Here is an 11,321-nt window from a genome sequence, read left to right as displayed (position 1 = left end):
ACATCTTCCACTCCTACTCACTCAGTAAAGGAATAATGGCCAAGTGGCCAATAGCTCCTTATTGTCCTGCATATTGCATCGTTTATGTCTTGGAGTTCATCAACAAGCACAAAAATAAAATCCCAGCAAATAAAATCCTTGACTTGTACACAAAGCCTCCAGAATATCTGCTTTATTATGCCTTTGGGTGAGTAGGAGTAGAAGATGTTCTCCTCCTCTTCCGCTCCAGGCTTGTAGATGTCACCTGCTCTATATTCATCGGTCTGCGGCTGTCTCAGTCACCAGCAATAGGGGGAGACACGTTAGAGGCTTTTGCACTATAGACCAGGGTGGGCTAGTGCCCCTCTACCCCGCAGTAGGATACGGGTGACCTCTTCTACACCTGATAACAAATATACAAAATCCCATATAGCCAGAGAGAATAGTAACAGTAGTAACACACAATATTACTACTGCAGCAGACAGTAATTTTCTATGTGCCCTACTGTACTCAATGATGCTATGGTAAAACTAGGGGACAGTAGACTGATCAGGATGTTTCCCCCTATATCTGCAGGGGTCCCCATTATAATGAGAACAGAAGTCCAGTTCTCACTAATTGAGAATGGATGACATTGTTGGCCATTAGTGTGAAGGTAAGTTGGAATTATGGACTTCTAATAAAATGTCATAGTATAGACATAAGCATAGATGAAACTTTGTTGGTGGTTGTACTTCTCATTGGTAACTGGATGTAAAGAGGATATGACTACATTCACACACAATAATCCTTGTGCTTAGAAGGAATCAGAGTCTCATTTGCTAATTTCCTGTATATATACAGTATATAGATGGGTTCAACTAGTTCACCACAATATCAGAGGATCCTTAGATGGGCTTGGGCTCCATATTTTGTCCAGCAGGTAAATCCCCAGGGGGGGAGCCTGATCCGCAGTTGTCCCCAGCCCCCCCACTATCTACATGTATGATGTATACAGTATGCTCCACACAAATATATAGAACCTGATCAATAAACTGGGTACTAACCTCCAAATATAAGATGTATGAATGTAATTAGTTACAGAGGTGACCAATCTAAACCCAGAGAAATGCCACCACCGGCCTCGTACTAAAGATGGTAGGTCCAAAATCCTCCATTACCTGTAGATATACACTTAACCCCAAAAATAAATGTTACTACAGGGCCCTCAACACTCAGTTCAACATTGGTTGGACCAAGCATTGCCAAATTTTACAGATTTGCACTTCTAAGATCAGTGGGACCCATTTCAAATCTTTTACATTTCGATGTTGCACTGTGTTCTATCCGAAGGATTAAAGTGGTGAATACTAGAATCCAAGCCATGGCAAAGTATGAAGACATTGAGTCATTTAATTGTTACTTTGGGTTGTATTTAGTTGATTTTTTTTTATCGAATTAGGAAAATCTGTTCTCATGTCTCTACATGTGCGCCATTTCATAGGACAAACAGTTCTGGCAGTGAACATTGATGTCAGCAAATAGAGATTTATTGCTTTTTTAGGGCAATCTCCAGCTATGTATTTGGAGATTTGGGTGTAAGGACGTCACTTTGTCCCCACTGAGAAGTATTAACATTAAACAGGGTATTTATGATTGTACTATGCCAAAAGTCGTGCTAGGTGTAAAATAGATTCTAGAAATGAGAACAGACAGAAGTCAGCACAAAATGCAACATCCCCCACGGGGTCTAGTCTTTTTGGGCTCGGCCTGGCTAAGGTCATGGTAGCTGGGAACAGGAGAAACAGGCTTCTTCCACACCGGTCAGGTATCCGGTAGGTAAGGAGATGCTGCGGATGGACGATAATTCTGCCTTGGGCCCTCCTGATGTAGGTGTAGGGATCCCTGGGTGGATAGTAAATGGGGCGCTATTGATGTTATGTAGCTTTAAAGAGGACCTGTCACCCAAAGCAGCTAAGCAGCTCCTAGTGCTTGAACAAACGCCGCAGTGTTAGAGTGATAGCGTTACCGGAAACCTCCAGTAACGCTATCTAACACTGCGGCGGGGTACAGTGTAATTGTCGGACAACTCGCAAAGTTGTCCGACGTATTCATGAGGGGGCGGGGTTGGGGCATGGCTAGGGGCGGTGACTGCCGCCTGGCGCACGGCAGTTACTGCCGGCCTATGGAGCAAGCAGGGCGGTCCAGGGAAGAGGCAGCGCCTCGGACCGCATCCTCATGAATACATTGGACCACTTTGCAAGCGGTCCGATGATTACATTGTACCCCGCCGCAGTGTTTGATAGGAGGTTTCTGGTAACATCAATCTAAGACTGCGGCGTTTGTTCAATTACTAGGAGCTGCTTACTTAAGTAAGCAGCTCCTAGTGCCGAAAATTTGGGTGACAGGTCCTCTTTAAGCAGGGATCACACGGAGACAAGGGATGTGTCATGTGTGCTCCTCTGTGTGCCCCGGTCTCGTCACTCACCTCTCCCGGCCCCTGCTGTTCCCCGGACTGCCGGCTCCTGACGAAAGTTTAAAGGGCAAGCGCACCGCTAATTGTTGCACTGGCAGAACACCTCACCTTTAAGAATCCTGCCTCTTCCTGTGTCCCCTGTCGGATCTTTGTGCCTCACAGCCTAAGAGAAAGCTTCCTGGTGATTATCTGCGTTCCTGTGTATTCCTGCGTTCCTGTGTATTCCTGCGTTCCTGTGTATTCCTGCATTCCTGTGTGTCTCCGCTCCTGAGTCCTGTGTTGCCGTGTTACCCGAGTTCCTCCGTGTTGCTGTGTTCCGTGTGCCTGTGTTCCCGTTCCCACCTGCCTGGACCTCCCATTGCTGACCCTGGATTTGGACTTGACATTGCATCTCTGCCGCCTGCCCTGACCCCGAGCCTGGACCTGACTGTCTTCTGCTAAGGTACCTCGGCTGCCACCGCGTGCTAGTCGCACCTGGGAACGAACTGGTGGTATCCGGCCGCAGCAAGTCCAACCCGCTTTGAGCCGGGCTCTGGTGAAAACCAGGTGCCACTTGGATTCCGGTCCCAGGTGTCGGCTAGTTCCATCTCCCGCGGTGGTCCAGAGGATCCACTGATCCTGACAGGATGTCAACCATAAACTTACAGTTCCTTTATCCCAGAACACGGCAATAGCAGAAGACAACAGTTTATGTGGTTCAAGGTCACTGGTTGGATGATGTTCCGCAAAGACTGCTCTCAGCCAGGGTAATGGAGTGGGAGAGAATTATGCACACCAGAGGCGTGCATAATTATGTGCCGATTGAGTGCAAAGCAGATAGACAGAGACGCTCTAGAGCCTAAGCCTAATTTGGATAGTTTTATAAATCGGTGGAATTGTTGAGAAATGAAAGGAACAGCCTGTATTGGAATGAAAGAGCTAACCTGTAGGTGAGCACAGCTTATAACATCAATATGCAAATGTTGATTTCCTTTAACATGCATTGAAGGGATTCTACCAAGTGTTATAACCTAATGGCAGCATGCACTGTGACTTGTAACATGATTTTTAAAAATTTCTATTCATTTTCTGATTTCCAGAATATCCCCCGAATATCCATATGCTAATGAGAAACTTGGTGCACTAAGGTAGTGCCATCAGCACTCCAGTGTTGCTCCATGCTTCTCACCATGCAAAGCTCTTGCTTATCTCATGGAGAGCATAGTGGACCAGGACAAAACCCAGGTGCACCAACCTCCTCATTAGCATATGGATTAAAATGGGGATTTCACAGAAATGGCATAATGGACAGAAATGATAAAGAGAATTTTGAAAACAAAGTATATTTGTCTACAACATGCTGGCAGCAGATTATATTGCTTGGGAAGGTGGAGACTCCCTTTAACTGTGTTGTGTTATAAATTGACTGATCACTAGACTTGCATCTATATAGTAATGGAGGTTTAAAGAGGTCCAGATTTACACCACATTTGGAATCCGAACAGAACAGATTCACTACTATTTCTATCATACTGTATATTTTTTGCTCTGAGATAAACTAATGGGTGGAGTCTAAAGGATTTTATTTTATAATTACCTATAAATATTGAAAGTAATGCCCAGGTCAATGTAACCTCTCGTAGCAACCACTAGCACCTGCAGATTACTGTTTTGCCACATTTTAAGATGAGTACCTGATTGTACCCCTCAAAAAGAGAAGAGGGAGGGCAAGACTATAGGCATTGGAAACAAAGTATATAAATCTGTCTTGGTACAATACTTACAATAAAACATGCATAATTTAATATTCATGACTTCTCAGATTAAGTACCTAACGGATACAGTACATCAATGGTGATACAGAGAAAAGACAGTCAGACCCGGACAGACGGTAAGAAAATCTAAAAAAGTAAAATAGTGGCCTTCCCCCAGATGAAGGCTCAGTCCGAGCCAAAACGTGCATCGGGGACGCAGTCATCCCGGACATTGGAGCCTTTTAGGAGGACGAATGAAGATGGAGTTTGTCCAGCACTCGATCAAATCCATAAGGTATTTCAATTAAAAGCAACTTTTATTGTATCATCTTAAAAACATGAAAGATGCCATGACAAAAAATCCAAGAAAAAACTGACGCGTTTCAGATCTATGCGATCCTTAATTGTAGTTAATGGGTCTGTTGGGACATTCCTGGGGGCTTGAGGGGCATTACTGGGGCCGTGAGGACATTACTGGGGAGATGTGTGGGGCACATTACTGGGGTCTGTGTCAGGACATTACTGGGAGCTGTGTTGGGGATATTACTGGGGGCCTGTGAGAGATATAACTGGGGGGGCTGTCAGTGGCACATTACTTGGGGGCTGTGTTGGGGATATTACTGGAGGTTATGAGGACATTATTTAGTGGGGGCTGTGGGGACATTACTGGGGGCTGTTGAGGAAACATATCTTTGGGCTTTGGAGGACATTACCGGTGACTGTGGGGACATTACTGGGGGGCAGTGTTGGGGATATTACTGGGGGACTGTGGGTGGGACCTTACTGGGGGCTGTGGGGAAAAAACTGTAGGGTATGAGAACATTATTTAGTGGCGGCTGTGAGGACATCGCTAGGGATCTGTGTATGGGGACATTATTGGGGGGCTGTCGGGGATATTACAGGGGGCTGTGGGAGATATTACAGAGGGCTGTGGGAGATATTACAGGGTACTGTGGGGAAAAAACTGAAAGCTGAGTGAGGGCATTACTGGCCGAAGTGGAGGAATTTCTTAAGGCATCTTTACACGTGGCATTAGCATTGCATTTACAACACATATGAGTTTCCAGTGAAACACATACGATCAGTAACGATCTTCCGGTGTCTTGTATTGTTTCAATGCCATGCACATGCCACAACGAAGGGGATCAAGATGTCGGGACAATAAAGAACATGAGATTTCGGTTTGGTGAATTCCACAGGGAGGAGACATGGTGAAGGCAGGACCTAATGGAGAAGATCACATCACCTGCAGTCACAGTCACAAGTAAGATAGTTATTTCTCCGGTGTTTCTGTAGCTGTATATAAGTACAGCTGTTATTGGCACAACCAAATGTGAGGGGGTTACTTACAGGAGTGGGCATTACCAAAAGTGCGATACACATGCATTGGGGCCTGTGCCCTGGATCTTTTACCCCCCTAAGAGGTTTTTCAGGAATCAGGCCCCAAAAGCATGGTAATTACTAGCGAACCGCCAGGAATTGAGATTATTTCTCCCCTTACCCAACCTCATGGACATGGAGGGGCATAAAGGGGTCTGGCCAGCGGCTGAGAGGACTGGCACGGGGTGTTGCTGCCCTGTGTCTGCACACTCACTATAGCAGGCGTAGAATTGTATACATCAGATACATATGAAAGTGTCCCCCATAGATTACAATGACTATCCCAATACACATACTGTACACCTATCTGTCCCAGCTAAAGGGATGAGGGGAAATATTAAGTGTAGCTCCAGCTCTGGAATGAAGTCCTGCTTTATAGTTTACATCTATTAATTGAATATAAATGAACCTTCCTAAACAAGAGATATACAGAGTACAAGTGAGTCATTCCCCGCTGATGAGACGGATGGAGGATGGCGATGACCTGTACTGTACAATCCCAGTGTTTATTTTATTATATGATGGAGCAATATAGTTAGGGACGTGATCTCATGTGTGTATAGGTTACATATGAGGGAACTCATGCGCTGTGCGACCTGTAACACATTGAGGAGCACTGGTGCTGAAAACTTCTTTCATCATTACGAGTTGATGTAATAGTAAAGTGTTTCCAGCCTGTAGTATAAATGCTGATTTCTGTGCTTTGATGTATTTGGGTGGTGAAACCAGAGATCTGCAGAGTTACCTGTACTTTATAGAGCAGTCTGTTCCTGCTTTTATGTGTTCTTGAACTTCATAGTTTATGCGGTTGAAAAAAGACACTTGTCCATCAAGTTCAACCAAGGAAGGGAAGGGATTGGATGAGGAAGGGATTTATGGGAAACAATTATATATAACATATAATAACATCAATGTTAATTAGATGTAAAAAGGCATCTAGACCCTTCTTGAATCTCTCTGCTGTCCCTGCTGTGACCAGCGCCTGAGGCAGGCTACTCCACAGATTGACAGTTCTCATAGTAAAAAAAGCCCTGTCACCTCTGGTGTTTAAAGTTTTTCCTTAAAAGAAACCTACCATCAGAAATCTACCCACTAAGGAAGATCTGATGGTAGGCAGCTAGTAACATGCTAAGACCTAAGCTATTTTAACCTAAACCTAAAATACTACCTAAACTACACTTTATCTAACTAACATGCTAATTATCGGCAGAGTGGAGAGGCTACTCCACGCCCCAGTAGCCTCTGCTAATAGGATATTATAGGAATACATAAAAATAGATTGGTATTGTTATTATAGATTAGCATGTTACTAGCCACCTATCATCAGATATACCCTAATAGGTAGGTTTCTGATGGTAGGTTTCCTTTAAAAGTGCATCATCTATGCAACCGTGTTCAGGCAAAGACCTCTATTAGGTTTCCATCCTGATCAATGAAAAGATCCAAAATTATAGTGTGTTTGATAAGAAAAAAGTATATACTATATACTATTCTTATTCTATCACCAAAAAATTAGAATATGATAACAATATATATTTAAATGCAAAGCGCTGGGCAGGTTTTAGGAAACCAAATAAGTAGATATAGAAGGCACTGAATGACTTCTACCTTTGCCCTTTGTATGATCTTTGACTATGACAGACATGACAAATCTGCCATCTGATTGGACACTAATACATTTTATTTACAAATTCCAAGTATTTTGCCTGTTTAGTTCGGTTTTTGGGGATACGTATTCATTCTTATGTAGGGCCATAGGGATTAATGTACCCTATACTTAACATTCACTCTCCATTAGCCCAACATTAGATATTGGGGCACTGGTTAGAAGAAAGAGTGGTTTGAGGCAGTCCTATACCTATGCTGGGCTACAGGTACTGTAAACACAATGTCAGTCCAATAAAATTTCCCCAAAAATAAATCTTTCAATTGATTTATGTGATCTCATTCCCCAAAGGGTTTTAGAAGGAAGTAAGGGCCATGGAGGTGCACACAGAACCTGGACTCAAGGTTATCCATGATTCCTTCTCTTCGTCATACTTAAGTAATTTAAGAACATGAAGAACATCATCTTATTAATCAGGGATAACAATGCCATCAATTCAAGCCTTTTGTACTCGGAAACCTGTTACTAATAAGGCAGTAGATGAACTATGGTGAGAACAAGATGTAATAAAGAGATGGAAACTATGAATCAGTAAAGGGAAAGATCTATTCCCAGGGTCTTGGGTCTGTATCTAAGTATTCAACGATCTTCCCATCGTGTAACTTACTAAATTGTTATTTGTCCTCCCAGAAATCATCTTATGGGAGTCATTTCTAGTAGGAACATCATCAATGCATTCAAGAAATAGATGAGATAATTAACTGAATTTACGAAACGTGGAAGTTCTGCTCCGAGACACGTTATTACATTGTGATTTATTCCTATAGACCAGTGATGGCGAACCTTTTAGGGACCAAGTGCCGAAATTACAAGCAAAAGCCACATGCCAAATGCCAATTTAAAGTAACAGGTTTCAAACATATTGGCGCCCTGAGGACACCAATACAGGAGAAAGAAGGAAAAATTTGTATTATTATTGTAGTTTCCCTCCAAGTCCCCTTAACAGGATGAATCAGGTCCAGAGAAGGGGCTACAATGATAATCCAGATCTGTCACACCTCCTTGATTCAAGTCTTGAATCCTGAATGGTGACCTTTGTGCTGGGTGATGGCCTGGGTGCCCAACGAGAGGGCTCCGAGTGCTACCACTGGCACCCGTGCCATAGGTTCGCCACCACTTCTATAGACCAATCTAAGAGGAGGCCGAATGATATTGAATAAGTTCAAGCTGCGGTTGTGTGTCTGAACAATTGTAAGTCTTTTGGTTCCTTGAAATAGTTGAATTTGCTTAATAATTGACCAACCTTAGCTCAGTGGTCTCCAATATGTGACTCTCCGGCTATTGTCACGCTTTGGATTATGGATCCCAAATAAGAGACACAAATGCCAAAAACAACGATGGGCCTTAAGACAATGAGACCAACTAACTTTTTGTTGGAATGGTTCCCCAAAAACTACGGTGACAACAGGATCTGCCACAGTAGGAATAAGATGAACTTTGTATGGATCCCGATATAAGTACAGCATTTTCTGATATTGTGGCCACTCCTTGTAGCTGCTCTATGCTCTCGCTAATTCATCGAGGTAAAAATGTAGAACTTTACTCTTTTGGCTTTAAATGTCCTTATATAATAAATGTATAATATAACAACTATGGGGCTCATTTACTAAGGGTCCGAATTGCTCACTTTCGTGGGGTTTCCTGAATATTTCCGTTTTGCGCCAAATTGCCCCGGGCTTTTGGCGCACCGGCGCCGGCTTTCACGCAACAGAAATCCTGGGACGTGGCCGACAGACAACCCGACGGATTCGGAAAAACCACAGAATTTAAAAAAGAATTTCTGTCGCAAGATCAGCACTCACATGCATCGGGAAGAAGCAGGTGAACTCCGGCGGACCTCGGTGCAGCAGCGACACCTGATGGATATCGGGCGCACGGTCCTTAGTGAATCCCGGCAGAACCCGAATCCTCGTCGAAGAATGCTCATCGGGATCGCGACTGGACCGGGTAAGTAAATGTGCTCCATAATGTGCTGTTTTGGATCATATTGGATATTTACATCTCACTCCACGGTCAACCAATAAATTTTACTGAGAAGGAGTATTGTTCTACGAAATTCATCACAATTTTAGAGACACAAGACACAAAGGATTTATAAAGTAAAGGATCGAACATTTGAATCTCAACGTTAATCTTGTATATGCGGTTCAGTCATCGAGGAATACTAGTTTAATGAAATGATGATGGCCATGATTGAGTATAATTTACAGTCCCAGGAGGAACATCTAGAATGCGATATATATGATATTATCGTCTTGCAGCTGATGAAATTCTTGGTGCCAGTACAGACTGGTGTGATGAGCCGACCGTCCTGCCAGTTTTTTTAGAGTCATCAGTTTTCACACTGAAGATTGAGGAGTCATCTAAGTAATAAAATAAACAATACAGAATATTATTCACATATCACAAGTGACCTCACAAATCCCATAGGACAGTGGTGGCGAACCTATGGCACGGGTGCAGGAGGTGGTCCTCCCAGTAGGTACCCAGACTGTCGCCCCAGCACACCAGGCAGGACTCAAGGCCTTCTCAGGTCCAGGCAGCCCAGGACTAGGACAGTCAGCTCTAAGAGTCACATCCTGGGCTACCAGGACAAGGTTGGATTATCATTGGATCTTTGGTCCAGCGATTGTTCCTGTTCCACAGGCCGTGGGGGGAAGCTACAATGATAATCCAAATGACCCCAGAAATAAGTTGCTGCTTAAACTGCTGTGTTTGTAATAAATAAGTTGGATTTGATTGTAGTTTAGGCACTCGGTCTGGGAAAGGTTCACCATGACTGGTCTAGGAATCTGTTGCTAATTTATTCCCTCACTATCCAAGACTGTATCTTCTTCATTGGAGTAGACCACCTTGATATGTTAATCCATTTAGTGCTCTAGACACCCAGAGATTCTAACATTAGCCACTTCACTGCCTGAGACCACCAGGAATGATACTAATACCTATCAGGCATACATTGACCTCATCCCTGCCCTAGACCACCAGAGATATTTAGGTGCAAGGGGTTGTACCACCTATTTTAGTCATCCCCTATCCACGGGAGGGAGGATAACAAGCTGATCGGTGAAGTTCACACTACTGGGACTCCCACCAATCAAAGAATGAAACCCTCAGCAATACGGAGAACGGAGGTCCAGTTCTCCCCAGTGGCATGATTTGTACGTGACTGGCTGCTCCTCCCATTAGTAATAACAGCATGCCCCATTCAATGGAATGAGCGTCTCTGAATTTGCGCAGCACAAGCGCTTGGTTATCCCTGGTGTCTGGTACTCTCATTGTCAGTGAATGTGAGTGCTGGACATAGCTGAGTGCTGTGCTTGCCAATTTCTGGCATTACCGTAGTAATAAATGGGAGTGCTGGAGGTAGTGGAGCGCTGTGCTTGGCAATTTTGATAATCTCATACAACTGACAATCTCATTAGTTAGTGATCCCCTTTATCGTGATCATTGGAAGTCCCTCACTGATCAGCTTGTTATCCCCTACCCTGTGTGGTACAGCCCTCTTTAGGCTCAATCCAATCTTAGGACATCAACTTTAAGCCAATTCTGGTATATGCACCTGAAAAAATACTTGACTTTGATTTCTTTTCCAAGTCTTGCTGCATTGCTAGAAGCATCCTCTCCTGCTCAAGAGCCTCCAAGTATTTTGAGTAACTCCAAGACACCTATGTGAACAGTAATATTAGATCATTAGTTATGATATAGATATACACACATGTTATGTCATGCAAACCAATCATCACAAGTTTAAAGCCAAAAAGTAATTTACTATATCCAGTTAGTGCCAGACTGTGCCAGTCAAAATATACAACGGGGTCACCTCCAACACCTGGGGCCACCACCCACATCCGGGGGTCACCGCCCACACCTAGGGCCACCACCTATATCTGAGGTTCACCACCCACATCTGAGGGTCACCACTCACATCCGAGGGTAACCACCCACATCCGGGGGTCAACACCCACATCCGGGGGTCAACACCCACATCCGGGGGTCACCACCGACATGCCTATGGACTCGGTAGATCAGGTGTATAAAGGAAGTGTGAGCTGTAGGCTCTGCCACTATCTAATTACCCCAAAATGTACACTGGCATAGAATGGC

General features: G+C 44.0%; 1 protein-coding gene across 1 annotated transcript in view; it reads right to left on the bottom strand.

Moving 5' to 3' along the window:
• Nucleotides 1–9,227: 9,227 nt before the first annotated feature.
• The window catches only part of RGS22 (regulator of G protein signaling 22), a 61,894-nt gene continuing 59,800 nt past the window's right edge, over nt 9,228–11,321 (bottom strand). Inside the window, exons 25-26 of the mRNA XM_072151496.1 lie at nt 10,777–10,882; nt 9,228–9,577 (exon numbers count right to left, since the gene is read on the bottom strand). Coding sequence (XP_072007597.1) covers nt 9,462–9,577; nt 10,777–10,882 — 222 coding nt within the window. The 3' untranslated portion in view covers nt 9,228–9,461. The remainder of the gene's footprint in view (nt 9,578–10,776; nt 10,883–11,321) is intronic.

Source organism: Engystomops pustulosus, chromosome 5 (assembly GCF_040894005.1).
Source record: "Engystomops pustulosus chromosome 5, aEngPut4.maternal, whole genome shotgun sequence".
NCBI classification, from domain to species: domain Eukaryota; kingdom Metazoa; phylum Chordata; class Amphibia; order Anura; family Leptodactylidae; genus Engystomops; species Engystomops pustulosus.
Note: the sequence above shows the minus strand (reverse complement) of the source record. Positions and strands in the feature narration are given on the sequence as shown.